The sequence below is a fragment of the Centroberyx gerrardi genome, chromosome 8 (assembly GCF_048128805.1).
Source record: "Centroberyx gerrardi isolate f3 chromosome 8, fCenGer3.hap1.cur.20231027, whole genome shotgun sequence".
In the NCBI taxonomy this organism is placed as follows: Eukaryota; Metazoa; Chordata; class Actinopteri; order Beryciformes; family Berycidae; genus Centroberyx; species Centroberyx gerrardi.
Window position 1 is genome coordinate 13,566,542 of NC_136004.1, and position 15,904 is coordinate 13,582,445.

The window sequence follows — 15,904 nt, forward strand, 5'->3', positions numbered from 1 at the left end:
ACCAGCTCTGGGATGTCATAAACACATATAGCTAATGTCATATATTGCACACATGCATATGACCATACACATGTATGAAAACGTGCACACACAGGTACACACACACAAGCTCATGCACAAACATGGTTTTATTCACTGTATCTGTGTGTTTTCTGTGCAGAACTAACACAGAGGTGGTGGCTGATGAAGGCGGCAGGACGGTCTTCCTGACTGTGTCTCGCAGTAACGGTCTGGAGTCAGCTGTCAGTGTGGAATGGGAGACACAGGCAGATACAGCTATTGCCTCTGGTGAGACAAAGAAATCATTTAATTTTAAGTCACTACAAACGCCTCTCATGAATTGTATTATGTATGTTTGTATGTATGTAACCTATGTAGCTAGTTAGCTAGCTAGCTGCATGCTGGAAAGCTATCTATCCATCTAGCAAGCTAGCTATCTGTCTGTTTGTGTACCCCTCCCTTCCTTTCTTTCCTACTACATTCCTTCTTCTTATTTACCATTAGAATTCATATTTTTTTCCTTGTTTCCAGAGGGTAGTCTCTCAGTGATGGGTGTGTACCAGACGTTCGAGGACAGCCCCACCTCGGCTTGGTGCTCCCTCCCTGAAGCGCCCTCCTCCCTGGCTATGAGGCTGGATAGGACGCCCCCTGTCGGATCCCGCCACACCATGGCCACTCTCTACCGGTGGCAGGGGGTTTTCCTGCCCATACAGGTAGAGTATAATAGTATTACCACTCCACCAGAGTGTGATCTGCCTACTCTAAACACACGTACTATGTAACAAAATAGCATATAGAGCAACCGCTGTTAGGAAGACTTGTGCAGTAGGAATAGGATTATCAGTCAGCCCCAGTGTGGAGCTAATGTACTGTTCACAATATCATACATTACACCATAACCTGGCTTTTTTGCCATTCTAGTCTGTTAGGATCCAGGAACCAAGCTCCTGTGTTGGGTTTGCAGTGAACGGCTCTACCTACATAGCCATCACACACAGCGGCCCTCCCTTCTCCCCTGCTGCCAACCTGAGCATCTTCAAACTGCAGAGGGACCTCAATATGACACTGGTAAATATAATTCAATATAATCCTAGTTATGACCCTTGTTATTTTACTAACTGATTGCTCTGACTACAGTACTGTATATGTACTTAGGCTACACGTTACATTAACATTTCACAATGGCATTGTATTGTACTGTATTCTCTCTTCATATGATTTGGTGCAATCTGAATTCCTTAGGAACAAACCTTAGGCGTTGAAGCTCTGGATGTGAAGCACTTCTCCATTGAAAGCAGAGATTATCTGATCACATCAAGTCAGGTGAGTCTGATTGTACCAGTGTGGGTGACATTTTGACTTGACTTGAGACTTGGACTTGATGACATAGTCTCTTCTCTTACGACCACGGACCTTTAACTGTTTTCATTTATCTTGGCAGAACTAAAACACTCATTTTAATCATCTCAATCCTCACATCACTGGATCCAACTTCTGTTATTTTATGACACAGGTTTTCATCGGGACCGGAGGCTTCTTCACCCTCCTCCAGACTCTTGACTTCCAACAGGACATCCGTAGCGTGTCTCCATTCACTCGTGGGGCTATTCCCTACCTAGCGGCCTGCATAAACAGACAGACTGACAGCTGCGTCCTGCTGCAGTGGACCAATGGAAAATTTCAGAATCCGCAGCCCCTCCCACTCACCGGCAGAGCCAGTCAGGTGGAGGCAATCCACACAAGAGCGGCGGACACTCTCCTATTGGTTGTTATTGAAGGTGACCTCTCTTGCTTTGACCTCGCATAACCTTGACGAATTTTGTCGTCTTTATTTTGCCAATTTTAATGTATACTCTAAATATGTGCCTGTGTTATCTGTGCTTCAGGCGGGTCTGTAGATATTGAAATGCACACAGATTTTGGCAAGTGACATTTATAAACTATAATTTATGCGCTTGTTTTTTGTGTTTTTTTGATGGACTGTCGTAGAGATGACATATTTAGAAATGGCCTTGAATAGGAGATGCTATTTGTGTGTTTAATCTATGTTAAGGGGATGGTTGTATTTTTACAATAACCAGTTGTTATTTTCTGTGTGTGTATTCTTAGTTTACATTTTAGTGGATTGTGCGGCAGTGACATGGTGGTTGGGATAGTATACATACATCGGTGATTCTTTAGAAGGCGCAGAGAGAATATGTGTCTGTTGCAGACAAAACATAGTCCCGACCAAGATGACAAAAGTCATTATGGATGCTGTATCATATACTTTGATTATGCACTGTATATTTTGATGATACATAATCTCTCTGAGTCTGCAGAAGTGGCGAGTTTTCTCGGTTCAAACCTGTTGTGGGTTTACTGGAAAGGCCTGCATGTGGAGCAGAGCAGAACCACAGAGGGACTCGGAGGTTATAATTTGTCAGTGTTGGGTGTGTCAGACAGACCAGTCCTTACTTTACGTAAACATGCCATTCTATCGTGAAAGAACATAAATCTCTTTTTTTTTGTATATTGTATGTATGTGTGTGTGTGTGCGTGTGTGTTTGTATGTATCTCTCTCCAGGTCCCTCTCCATCCTGTGAGGTGTTACAGTGGGGCTCTGGACAGTCTTCACCTCAGCATAAACAGTCCATTCCTCACCCAGGCCTCACTTCTATTCATCACTTCACTACTCCTTCAGGAATCAGTGAGTACAATTACATAAACTGTTTTATCTGTAAAGACGCCATTTGTTGTATCGGTTGTCCCGTTCCAATCCCTTATGCTTATGCAACTGTATATATGATTATTTCCATTGATATCCTCTTTGCTATCATCACTGGTCACTCACATAACTATGAGAATAACCTACGTGAAAAGTTGATTCCACTGTCTCTAGCTCTCTTTGTCTTCCCCCTCTCTTTCTCCTAGCCTACGTCCTGCTTGCTGGCAGAAACAGCTCATCGCTCTACTCCTGGAGGTCTGATGTCAGTCTGTTCTCCATGATCCTGAGAGCCCCTCCAGCCTTTAGCTTTCTCTCTCTGCCAGTTCCCTCCCTCAACACCACCAAAATCCTCTTGGCCTCTGCTGAGGAAACCAGCTCTACTGTCTATGAATTCACTTCTGTCTCCAACCAGTCTGATTTCATACCCAGGTATGGATTTTATAATTTGTTTGATGTTTTGGTGTGTTGTTTACAGTAGTCAGGAATGGACTAGTTTTGCTTATTCATTCATTTACGCTCAGCAAAGCAAATCCACTCAAAAGGCAAAAAAAGACACAAAGAAAGTGAATAACACAACATTTTGATGTGTTTTACTTAATTCCTCACATGCAGTTATGGCGAGTTGCACTTTGCGCCGGGTGACAGTGAGCTGGAGATAGCAGTGAACATCATAGATGATGACATCCCAGAGGAGGAGGAGCACTTCCGGGTCAGCCTGAAGAACCCGAAGGGCGGGGCTGAGATTGGCTTCGGTGGTCATGTGACTGTCATCGTCCCAACCAACGATGATGCCCATGGAGTCATTGGCTTTGCTCAGGTAAGAAGATATTTACTTTTGATATGAGGCAGCTTGTGCACTTCCATCCATATTAGTCATCATGTTACATCCACAGCGTTTAACCTCAAGTTATGTAAGCCATATTAGAACAATTTCAAGTGAAGGGATTTTTTTAAGTATTACCACAAACCACTGTATTATGTTAGTAGACTGTCATTGTCACTCTGCAGAACTCTCTATCTATGGAAGTGGAGGAGTTGGAGCAGAATAACCCAATTTCTCTAAGTGTGGAGAGGAGAAGAGGGACGTTTGGCAGGCTGACTCTTCACTGGGCTGCTAATGGCAGTCTGGACGACATTTTCCCCACCTCAGGAGTGGTGAGTCAACTTTGCTCTCCTATCATACTGCAGCCACAACTTACGACATGATTTAATATTAAGTGTTAATTAAAATAAATAACAACATTCAAACATTTTCTAGTTTAGTTTTAGTTCATTGACTTTTCATGTTTCATGTCACTTTTATCTGTTTTCTTTTGCCATCCTGTAAAGCACTTTGAGCTACTGTCCTTGTATGAAAGGTGCTCTATAAATAAAATTCATTATCATTATCATTAGAAATTTGTTCTACACAGCCTACTTCCCACAAAAACTTAAAATAATAGTTTTTTGAGATCATCAAGTTGAATCCTCAATGAATTGTATTTCCTATCGTAGGTAACATTTTCAGAGGGCCAACTGGTAGCCATCATCTCGCTGACTGTGATAGCGGACGGTGTCCCAGAGCTGAGGGAAAGTGTCACTGTCACCCTCATGGATGTCACCACTGTGGGGTTGGAGGACCCAAGGCAGGCCGCCGTCATTGACCAGCAGCGGGCACGGGCTCTCCTCACCATCCTACCAAACGGTTCACCTTATGGGGTGATAGGATGGCATCTGGACACCCAGTTTACACTAACACAAGAACCGCAGAGTAAGAATTGTGGTGTAACGACTGAATGAACGCATGAATGAACGATGATTAGTCAGTAAATTTGCATTTTTACTGGATGACAATGCAGAGCAGTCTTAAGTTATTAGTTTGAGGTAAAGCATTACAAACTCAGTGAAAGAAATACTTATTCCTGGATTAAGCTGTCTCTGTGCCCGAAAAACAAGCCCTGGGAGTTTAGCTTGTTGCTACATACTAATCGTTCATTTTTGTTGGATGAGGTTTCTTGGAGAACCATTACGGTAATCACACTTTGAGATTTACTGTAAAGGCGATCTGCAGTGGTTTCCAGGATTTGAAGTAACATTGGATTTATCTTGATCTGTGTCTTGGAGACTGGCCCAGGATGTCAGAGTAGTCCAATGTAACATACCCACATGCTGCACTAAAAATATTCTCCTGTATGCATAAAGGATTTTTATATTTTTTTGATTTTGAATGAGTTAACAAAAAAAGTTAACAAAAGTAAATAATGTTTGCTAAAATCTGAAGGTGCAGTATTGTATTTGTCATTGCCTTATTTAACCCTCCATTTCTCCCAACCCCCAGGGAGTCCAGTCAATGTGACCCTGTCCATAGTGAGGGAGCAGGGCGCTTCAGGTGAGGTGGCAGTCCATTACCAGACCAGGCCGGCCCTGTCCCAGCCCCCGTCCAACCAGGCCACAGCAGGACAGGACTACACCGCTAAAGAGGACACCGTTGTCATGATAGACGGTGCTACTGTGGTCCTTGTCACTGTCACCATCCTGCCGGTAAGGATGGAGTATAGTGTGGTGGAGAAGTTGATTTGAATCTACTAGAATGAAACAGAATATATTAGGAGTAGGACTAATTATCTATCTACCACACACCTATATGTATTCCAGGTTCTCAGAGTATAAGTGCGTCATTAAATCATAAAAAAATACTCAAGCACACTGGTATTCTTGCCACTTCACTTTATGTGGAAATGTTTGCCAACGTTTCCACAAGACCTTCATCATCAGGGCTTTACAGGGGATGTAATTTACTTGAATGCACAAGTGTATAAAAAGTCACAATCACATCCAACAAGTGAACTGCTCCCATCTCCTTATTAGCTGCCACCTGGATTATGGTGATTATTTGCCTTGGCTTCCACATAAAAGAAACACAACTTATTGAACATAAAGAAACCGAGAAAGCAAGAAGATAGTACAAGAAAGCATCTCCCATCTTCTTTAGAGATGAGGGATGATAGATTTTCTTGCACATAGTCACAGTTCTAGTCCTTCGATCCTTCAGCTTACACCTCCCACACTGAAGCCCATCCAGACTGGTTGAGCAGCCTGCTGCCTGTTTGCTGCCTACAATGCAAACCCTCTTACTAACAAGCCCTGCAACCATCAGACTAGCCTTGGGCCTCAAACTGCCAGGTGTAGGCCCGCAGTGTTGGGAGAAGTCCAGTACTTTCCCTCTCTGCCTCCGCTTCCCTCCAGAAATATCCATTAACCTTCCAAACACTGTTCCGGAGTACCTTGGGTCCTTCTTTTCCGTCCGCCTCTCTCTCTGCTCTCTTTTTCTTTCCCCTCCTCCTTCCCTCTCAGCCTCCCAGCTACATTGCAGGGCCCACTGGTGTCTATTTTAACCTCCCACTAATGGGACTGGTGATTATGCTGTGTGTTTAGACTAGAAGTGGGAGTACGCTTGAAAACATGATACGGGGTACACAGTTTCCGATTTATTTTTCTCTGAAACTGCCAGCCTTCACCAAAGGTTGTTATGGAGAGAAGTTGTATAAATGTTGTGAAATGTTGTTGCTCTTCCTATCCAAGATTATTGCTGTTTGCACTGTCAGCTGCAGTTCTAACCACAAAACTAAATTTAGTGACCAAGCTTAGGACTTTAAAAAAATGTGTGTGAGAGAGAGAGCCAGAGAGAGAGAGAGAGAGAGAGAGAGAGAGAGAGTGAGAGAGAGGGCATCTGCACATGGATATGTATGTTTGTACATTCTTGTGCATGTGTACGCGTCTTTCCTAAGGATGACATCCCGGAGCTGGCAGAGAGTTTCTTGGTAAATATCACCAGTGTGGAGCTGGTCGGAGGGTCTGTTGGAGCGGGCCAGCCCAGTGTGAAGAGGCCCGGTATGGAGGTAGCAGAGGTCACCATCCAGGAGAATGATGATCCCAGAGGAATTCTGCAGTTCAACATGTCTGAGGTGAGCTGGGTGAAATCTCGAAAATGATAAAGGAATTTGTGTTCATGATGCAATCCTGTATTCCTGCTTGTCAGTCTCAACCAAAACACTGCATGAACTGAAAATAGGTATTTACGCCTTAATTAAATGTTCCTCACTAATTATAGTAAATGCTATTTCCAAATATGCCGTCCAGGATACCACTGGAAGGGTGCTGGCCTATGAGCTGCCACCACCAGACAACATCCTCCATCTGTCAGTGGTGCGATTGGCTGGTAGAACAGGAAGAGTGCTAATCTACTGGGAGGCTCAGCCAATCACTGCTAGTCTCGATGATTTCAGCCCCTCCTCTGGAAATGTCACCTTACAAGATGGCCAGGTAAATGGATAAATTGCCCTGATTTGAAATTAACATAAAGTATCACATCAAGCCAAGAAGTGGATGGTTATTGCTTACAGTTTGCAAGGTACAGGCTATGCAAACCTTAGTGGTTTTTATTACGTTCTTTTCAGAGAGAAGCCACGATTGCCATCACCATTGCAGATGATGAGGAGGTAGAGACTGCAGAGACCTTCACAGTGACTTTACTGCGTGTCATTGGTGGGGCCCAACTAGGAGACGTGACCTCCATAACGGTCAGCATTCCACCCAACGACTCGCCTCTGGGACAATTTGGATTCCAGGAGCTGGAAGTGAGTCAAACATAAAACCTACTCATACTAATCTATACTTTTTCCATCAACAGACTTCTACCAATCTGAAATAGTTTCCATCGTTCTAGATAATAAACTTAGCTATAACTAACCGTGCTACAGGGGAATGATTTTGTGACCTTACTGTTCCAACATCACCAAAAATATCTTATGCTCTTCCCTCCTAGGTTACTGTCAGTGAGCCAGAGTTTGCTGATGACCCTGCTGCCGTGGCGACACTAGCAGTGCTGCGGAGCCCAGGAGGCGTGGGGGCGGTAACACTGGAGTGGCAACTGGAGGACCGGGCCAGAGACGACCTCTCACCCCTCAGTGGAACCCTAGTTTTTTCTGAGGTACATTATAAAGGGACTGGTGTCAGTGGCAAAAAAACTGTCTCACCAGATGTTGTTACACTGTTATTTCCCTGGAATATAATTTCATTTTCATTTTTAATTCATCATTTTCATTCAGGATAGTAGATGGGGATGTAAAGATTAAGAAAATGGATTCATTACGTTTTGTTGCAAGTGTTCCTTTCAATTGATGAAGGTTAATGATTACTGTAAGGGAGTAGAGAGAATTTAGCATACTGTACAGTAAAATCCAAGACGTCTACTGTGCTTTCCAAACCTTCCAGACGGAGTCCAGCAAGACGTTGGTGATAAGAGCGCTCGCTGACTCTGTGCTGGAGAGAGACGAGAGCTTCACTGTCCGGCTGTCTCCTGCCGAGAGCGGTGCTGTCATCGACCCCTTAAATGGTCAGTATTTATGAAAACCTTATGAAAAGACACACAACCAGTGTGTCGATTGATGAGCTCCAAAACAAATATATTTTCAAGACTGTCCTTCATGGATGCATTCATATTATCCATCTTCCTGATCTCCTCCAGGCATGGCCACCATCACTATCCTGGGAGACAAAGCTGCTCTGGGGATTGTTGGGATAGCGGAGTCCTCCAGGGAGATCCTCATTGGAGAACCTCAGGGAGATTACAATGGGAGTGCTGTGGTCAGGTGAGGCAAATAGAGTTTTCAATTTCAGCGCTTCAGTTGGTTTGTTTAATTAGCCATAATGTAATGTGAAAATCCTTTTCTGTGTGTGTCTAACAGCCTTGAGCGAGGTCCAGGTGTCTTTGGGGAGATCCAGGTGTATTGGAACATCACTCCAGCTGTGGTTTCTGAGTTTGAGGAGATCTCTGGCACTGTGACTATGAGAGACAGACAGTCTGTCGCTAGCATTGTCCTCAAGGTACTGCTTCTGCTAGGCCTGGGTGCCATCTGCCCCAAACAATGTAGAGTTAAAGTCCAGTGCAATGAGAACTGCATTTCTCAAACTCATGGTATAATTTAACAAAGCACCTCTAAAGTTATCCAAATTGTTCTAACTGTCAGCATTGTGGAAATTTGACTAAAGCTCTTTGAAAAACTCAACCGAATCAAACAGATTTAGAATTCCAATCTACTTCCTGGTGTAAATGATGTCACCTACACCCAGGTTTTAAAGAATGCTCTGATTGGTTGACTTGGTCTGCGGTCTGTTTAATCAACTGGAGTTTAAAGATCCAGTTTATTTCTATTGTTGACCAATCAGAGACATTCAAAGGGCGTTAGTCAATTTGTTGGGGGGTAACTTTTAACAGGTCTTTTGTAAAATTATACCATGAAATTGAGAAATGTAATTCTCATTGCACTGGACCTTTAATTGAAAAATCTATTTTCATATTGTGACAGTCTAAAAATCAGATATATTGTCTGCATCTTTGCATTACACAATGATGACAATGATAATGACTTTCTTTGTGCTTTTCATAAAAATGTCTCTCTCATAACTATCATTGTGTCAGGCCCTGGATGATGAGGTCCCAGAGGAGCGGCGTGTGTACCAGCTCACCCTGACCTCCGCCACCCCAGGGTTGGACATCAGTCCCTTAGCCCGACATGCCAGGGTTACCATGGCAGCCAGCGACCAGCCCCACGGCCTGTTCTCCTTCGCCCAGCGCCAGCTCAGGGCGACCGAGGAGGAGGGAATGGTGAGGTCATCAAAATGGGACAAATTTGTAGAACCGCTGCATGTTTTAGATGACCTGGAGTTGTCTTGTCATATTATCAGATGAGGTTGTGTGTACACAGTGATCAGATGTAGTAGTGAACTGAATTGCAATTCTCATGAACCCACAGCTAAATGTTTTCTTTTTATTTCCCCCAGGTGAATGGGACAGTGATTCGCTCCTTGGGCAGTCTGGGCAGTGTGTGGGTGACCTATCAGACATCAGGCAGCACAGCGGTTAGTGGGATGGACTTCCCCCCGGCTTCAGGACGCCTACTCTTCACCCCAGGCCAGACCTCAGGACAAGTCACACTGCGTATCCATGATGACAGTCTTCCAGAGGGGCCTGAGGTGTTCTTCCTCAACATCACTGAAGTGGAGCTATTCAACGTCAGGTAGAGCAATTTAATAGAGTGGAGTAATGATATTATAGATAAATTATAAAATAGAGAATTGTTTTACTGCTTTATAGGGTAGAGCAGGAAAAAGCCACGGAAATAAGCATTGCCCTGAAAGGAAATTGCAAGTTGCGAGTGAGATCTCTATTCTAGATGCATTCTATAGCCTTCTAAATCTGGTCATTGTTACAAACAAATGTGGTTTAATTTAGTTGGCTTAGTATACTCTATGCTGGGAGGGTCAGAGGTTCCTTGTCAGTGGGTGACTGTGTGTTCTGTGTCTCCCTCTGGTGGTCAGTGCTGTGGACTACACAGTGAGAGGGTCCGGTCTCCAGCTGGACCAGCCTCCAGCTATAGGCGACATCTCCTCTCTTGCTGTGGTCATATTGATGAACGACAACGCCGAGGGTATCCTGGAATTCAGCCAGGACTATGTCAGCATTACAGGTAAGAGTCAAACCCATATTGGCATGCTAACCTGCCACACTAAATTTACTATGACACCATTTGACACCGAGAAGTATTTTCAAGACCATGTACTACTTATAGGAACACCTATTTCCCTCTGGCTGTCTTTCTTCCAGTTGAGGAGGATGTGGGCACTTTGTTGATCCCTGTGGTGAGGAGAGTCGGCTCGTATGGACCGGTCTCAGTTCAGTTCATCTCAAGAGGCCTGACTGCGACCCCTGACCTCGACTACATCCTGTCTAATGGCTCAGTGATGTTCAGCCACGGCCAGAACACCAGCCACATCAACATCACTGTTATAGATGACCTGGACAGGTGAGGGGAGGGATTAAGGAAGATAGATCTATAGGTTCAGGCTAAAGGTATGTTTGGCACAGCCTCATTTCATCTTTTTTATTTGTAGTACCTGCATTAATGTATTTTTACTTTGGAAGAGATTAAGGGCTGCGTTGTACTGTAGAAAAAAAATATGTAGGAGCAATTGTACCAAAAGCATCAGGAACACAGCTGGTAGCACATTGAAATAGCTGTCATTTCAAATAATTGTGAAAAAACATAATTTATATAAACTTTAATTGTAATTTAAAATTCTAATTAAATGTTTTCTGTCATCTCCAGCGAACATGAGGAGATGTTTGAGGTCCAGCTAGTAGGAGCTACAGGGGGAGCGGTCCTAGGCCCTCGCCTAGTTGCCACGGTAACCATCGCCAAGAGCGACTCTCCAAGCGGGATGGTGCGTTTCCTCAACGACAGCCTGATCACTCTGGTGAACCCTAACTCCACCCTCAAACTCACCCTCGTCCTGGAGAGAGCGGGAGGCTTTGTGGGGAATGCAACGGTAAGACTGAGAAACATTAAAACATTAAAACATTAAAACAAACATTATCTTCTACCGACAGGAAATCACATCACTCCAATTCTCTTCATCTCTTCACTGGAAACCTGTTAAGCTTAGTATTGATTTTAAGATTTTACTGATTACTTTTAAAGACAGGTCTGGCCTCAATCTGTATCGCAGACCTTTTAACCCCCTATGAACCCTTGTGCAGCATCAGTTTAAGTTTAGGCTTAAGAGCAAAAGTGACCAGGATTTTGTCTTTGGAACAACCTGTCTGAGGAGCGTATAGCAGAATCAGTATCATCTTTTAAATCACTTCTTAAAACGTGGTTTTATAGACTTTTTTTTAAGACCTATTATTTTTACTGTTGTTTTTATTCTCTGTTCTTATACTGTAATCTTGTGCTGTCTTCTTGTTTTTACTTGTTTTAAATTACTTTATGACGTGTCTGGTTTTATTTGATTGTTAAAGCACTTTGTAAACTCTTAAATTATTATTATCATTACCTTGTTGCTAACTCTTTGTGTTCTGTTGCTATGATAATTCAGTCAAAAATTCACGCTCCATTCACCTCGCCTCTGTATTTCAAATACTCCGTTTTCTTGATGGACATCAACTAATCCAGACTGGTCTTACCTTTTGACAGGTTGCTTGGACCATCCTTGGCCCGAACAGCAGAGAGGTCCTTCCTCCACTCAACACAGACATTAGAGAGCCTGTGAACGGGTCCTTCTATTTCAGGGATGGAGAGGAAGGAATACGCACCATAGAGCTGCGGATCCTCCCGCATGGGGAAGTGGAGGTGGAAGAGACATTTGTTGTGGAGCTCAGCATCCTGTCCGGGGACATGGATATTGACCCTCAGGCTGGCTCCGTCACACTCAAGGTACTTTACTGTAGTAATGAGTGAAAACCAATGACAAGTTGGCTATCCTACAGCACAATATGCCACTACCCTCTCTCAATGTGTTTTTCTCTCCCAGATTGAGAAGTTTGGTGACCCTAATGGTATAGTCCAGTTTACTGAGGATGCTCTTAGAGAACGTGTCTACAATGAATCCACAGAAGAAGAGGGACCTTTCAACATCTCCCTGTTCATTACCCGCAGAGAGGGTGTCATGGGTAACATCACGGTAAGATTACATGAAATACAGAAAAGTACTTCTATGTGTGTATACTACTTAGTTGTTCTACATCACATGCCCACATAACATGCTGTACACAGCAGAAGGAGATTGTATGAATACACCTACTGCTTTGTCATTCATTGATCATATCCAGTAACCAGTTCTCTGACAATCTTTATAGTTGGTACTAATTCTCCATGGGCAGTGCTAAACCACTCTGTCTCTCCCTCTCAAACACACACACACACACACACACACACTTCCTCCCACACCTCAGGTCCATTGGCAGATACAGAGTGTCTCAGAGCTAGCAGGAGACTTCCTAGCCTTGGCTGGCTCAGCGCTGATCCTGGAGGGCCAGAGGGAGGCGGAAGTTGTCCTCACCCTGATGCCCGATACAGTGCCAGAGCTAGAGGAGCTCTACATTGTCCGGCTCACAGCTGTGGAGGGTGGTGCCACTCTGGATGGCAACCCAAACCGCACCAGCACCCACATAAGGTTTGTCGCCATGACTCTGTTGTACTCAATATTTATTAGACATAAAGTTACATCTAATAGTGGTACATTTTTGTTGGAAATGCAAGAAATGGGAGTGGATGGAAAGAAACCTGGAAAGTTGACTCATATACTGATTTTTATAGTTTTTTTTACAGTTCTTAAATCATCTAGCAGCCACCCTGGGAGGGTCCTGAGCCATGTTTGAGAACCACTGATCTAATCAACCTGAAATGAACCTTCCTCTCTCACTCACAGGGTGCGCGCTAACGATGAGCCCCACGGTGTGTTTACCCTGAACCCTGAACACCAGTCTATAGTGGTGATGGGTGAAGGGTCAGAGGTCATGAGATTTCTGGTTCTGAACGTGACGCGACGGGCCGGGTTGTTCGGCAACGTTAGCGTGGGCTACAGGATCACTGGAGGGATGGACATTGGAGAGACACTGGGAGACGAAGCTGAAGGAAGGGTGTTGTTGAGAGAAGGAGAGGCCTTCACCACTGTCATTGTGCCCATCAGCAGCCAGGTGAGGACGAGGATGCTAAAACAAAGACATTATATATATGTTCAACAGAGTAAGAGTAATCCCAGACAAACAGTACCAAACAGTGGTTTAAAATATCTTGCTTTATGTACCTCTATACCACTTTTAGATTGCTTACTTGTCTTCCTTCCCTTCTCTCTGTAGATGTTTTTGTCAGTGGGTGAGAGCTTCACAGCAGAGCTGACTGATGTTACGCTGGTCAGTCCTCTCCTCGGCCCCTCGCCCCGCCTCCTGGAGGACAGCGTTGCTACGGTGACCGTGCCAGAAGAGGCTGCCAACTCTGAGGTGAGTTGAGGTTGTGCGGCTTTTTGTGGTGATATACTATTGATCTACAAAGACGAAACTCAGTAGGGCCCCAGGGTCTTGCTCCAGGACGTTTCAGTAGAGTGGATGTTTCTGCTGTCACAGGGGCTTGAACCATGGCCTTCACATTGAAGCAAGGTCTCTCTACTCACTATTCCACCCTGCTGCCCAGGTGTCAGCATGTCCCTACTGGAGACCATGAGAGCATGTTTGCTAGTTCAGGAAAAAATGTCCTTTAGCTGCCTGTTACCTTCCCACATGAACAACATGGGTATGAATCCCTGGATTTGTTGCATCTGTGTTGCCTGTTGTCATTCAATCACAGAATAGTGCAGTAGAGCAATATACACATGCACCCACAGAAAATTATTTCTAGGTGTAGGAAATCTTTGGTCAGTAGTTCTCAACAATGTTAGGGCGGCCTGCCCTTCAACTGGAGCAAAAAGAGAATTTCCCTATGGGGATCAATAAGAACCACATTATTTAATTATTTCTTGGCCACCAGAGGGCAAACTTGGATCTCGTGCTCTCTATCTTCCCCAAGTCTCTCTCCGCTGACTTTTCTACTGTATGTAACTGAATTAGTGCTCCATGTCTGACTGGCCTGTGAACACTCAACCTTCTTATGTCAGGACTCTTGAAAGGCCCATGTTACACAGCAGCATTAACTCCATTAGATTGCTGCCAATGATGAAATAAGCCCATTTACCTTACAGATCTTTTGTGCACCGCAACTAGCCTCCGCATCAGACTATGTTAAGTAATGTTAAGACATCAAATATACAGTATATCCTCCATTCGATCCTTCTTGTAAACATTCAAATTATCCATTGCTCACAGCTGTACAAGAGAACAGAATGAGAAAACAATGCAGACTTAGTTTAAGTCTTTCACCTTGTTTAATGAGAGCAAGAAGGCAACAGTATTATTAACTGTCCTCTCCTCTGTGTGGTGTGTAGGTTGGCTTTGCCTCCCTGGCTCTGCAGGTGTCCAGTGTAGAGACAGGCACGTGCGAGGCAACGGTGACCCGAACGGGGCTGTTTGGGGACATCAGGGTGGAGTGGAGAGCTGGGTATCCTCCAGGACAGGCTCCCCCCGGGTTCAGACTCGGAGATATCACCCCGAGCTCAGGTAAGACACCCAGAGAGAGAGTCAGCTCAGAGAAACACAACTTTTCACATTCTCTACTGCACACAAACTGCCCCAGTTAAGCACTACAACTGTTATATTGCAAAAAGTGTCAACAAGTTATTTAGTGTTCATTTTCAAAAGCTAAGGATTATGTCAATGGTGAAATAATTTAACTAATTTCCAATACAGCTTCATTTGACTTAGGAATTAGGCAGATCACTCCATTAGTATCAAGATATTTACTTGATTCAAGAAAATTCTTGATACAAGTTGATTTGCTTTGGAAAAGTTATCTCACATTATCTCATCCCATTGACATTATCTCACTCCTTTGGTAGATTTTTTTTTCATTTATTTTTGGAAAAATAAGATTTTAAGACTCAATAATTGATTAAATGACTCGTCAAGATGGATATACTGTATTTCGCAATGTATAACTTTCTGTTTGACTAAACATGAATACAGATACCATTTTTATCATAGCAGTCTTGGATGGTAGTGCACCACGTTTCATCTGTGTGACCTGGTGATACTCCAACTGATATAAGGAAGAGAAGAAACAAACAACAATACAGAGTAATAACAGCCTGCTGTTGTAACAGAGAGTATTGTTGTTGTGCTCCTTCCTCCTCCTCAGGCTCAGTGACCCTGGCCCATGGAGAGAGGAGTACAGCTGTGTCTCTGACGGCCCTTCCTGATGTGTCTGAGCCGGCAGCCTATGCCGTGCACCTCACTGCTGCCACCTCCAGCGCTACAGCAGCCAGTACTGTCTCACTCAGGTAATGGTTTCACAACAGTGACACTTTTGAAAACTCGCTGTATTAAATTGATTAAATAATTAGATGATTAAGTGTTTTTCCAGAGGCATTAAACTAAATTCAAGTCAGTCAGGTGTCAGACATACAGTAGTGCAGAGGTACAGACGCCTCTATTACCTGTGGGCTACCATACTGTATCTACCTTGCAAAAGGAAGTAAATTGATTTTTTTTGAAAATCTAACCACTATGAATCTTAACACCTTAACATGTGTTTTCACATGAATTCTCAACCATGGCTGACATGGATTATGGCTGATATTACAATGGGTTTTTATTTATTTATTTATTTATTTTGTTGTTGTTAGCTAGCAAGCTGTGTCTTGCAAAACCATGAATTTGCCTGGGACTGTGCAGAAACTACTGGTTTTTAGTATTTTAAAAAGGCCTTAATGTTACCATCAACATAATAA

At 43.7% G+C, this 15,904-nt stretch overlaps 2 protein-coding genes across 2 annotated transcripts in view; one reads left to right on the top strand and one right to left on the bottom strand.

Annotated features, from left to right (window-relative positions):
• Window positions 1-15,904, bottom strand: part of gig2p (grass carp reovirus (GCRV)-induced gene 2p) — a 359,050-nt gene that overhangs the window by 215,195 nt on the left and 127,951 nt on the right. The window lies entirely within an intron of this gene.
• Window positions 1-15,904, top strand: part of adgrv1 (adhesion G protein-coupled receptor V1) — a 124,469-nt gene that overhangs the window by 39,802 nt on the left and 68,763 nt on the right. Inside the window, exons 47-76 of the mRNA XM_071927478.2 lie at window positions 161-288; window positions 532-713; window positions 922-1,068; window positions 1,243-1,323; window positions 1,514-1,778; window positions 2,567-2,689; window positions 2,914-3,136; window positions 3,320-3,524; window positions 3,716-3,862; window positions 4,202-4,457; window positions 5,025-5,227; window positions 6,475-6,651; window positions 6,827-7,009; window positions 7,144-7,323; window positions 7,512-7,676; window positions 7,961-8,081; window positions 8,214-8,337; window positions 8,434-8,572; window positions 9,168-9,353; window positions 9,530-9,765; window positions 10,067-10,215; window positions 10,353-10,551; window positions 10,855-11,074; window positions 11,722-11,961; window positions 12,059-12,208; window positions 12,480-12,700; window positions 12,956-13,223; window positions 13,386-13,526; window positions 14,504-14,675; window positions 15,313-15,454. Of these exons, the coding sequence (XP_071783579.2) occupies window positions 161-288; window positions 532-713; window positions 922-1,068; window positions 1,243-1,323; window positions 1,514-1,778; window positions 2,567-2,689; window positions 2,914-3,136; window positions 3,320-3,524; window positions 3,716-3,862; window positions 4,202-4,457; window positions 5,025-5,227; window positions 6,475-6,651; window positions 6,827-7,009; window positions 7,144-7,323; window positions 7,512-7,676; window positions 7,961-8,081; window positions 8,214-8,337; window positions 8,434-8,572; window positions 9,168-9,353; window positions 9,530-9,765; window positions 10,067-10,215; window positions 10,353-10,551; window positions 10,855-11,074; window positions 11,722-11,961; window positions 12,059-12,208; window positions 12,480-12,700; window positions 12,956-13,223; window positions 13,386-13,526; window positions 14,504-14,675; window positions 15,313-15,454 (5,373 nt within the window). The remainder of the gene's footprint in view (window positions 1-160; window positions 289-531; window positions 714-921; window positions 1,069-1,242; window positions 1,324-1,513; window positions 1,779-2,566; window positions 2,690-2,913; window positions 3,137-3,319; window positions 3,525-3,715; window positions 3,863-4,201; window positions 4,458-5,024; window positions 5,228-6,474; window positions 6,652-6,826; window positions 7,010-7,143; window positions 7,324-7,511; window positions 7,677-7,960; window positions 8,082-8,213; window positions 8,338-8,433; window positions 8,573-9,167; window positions 9,354-9,529; window positions 9,766-10,066; window positions 10,216-10,352; window positions 10,552-10,854; window positions 11,075-11,721; window positions 11,962-12,058; window positions 12,209-12,479; window positions 12,701-12,955; window positions 13,224-13,385; window positions 13,527-14,503; window positions 14,676-15,312; window positions 15,455-15,904) is intronic.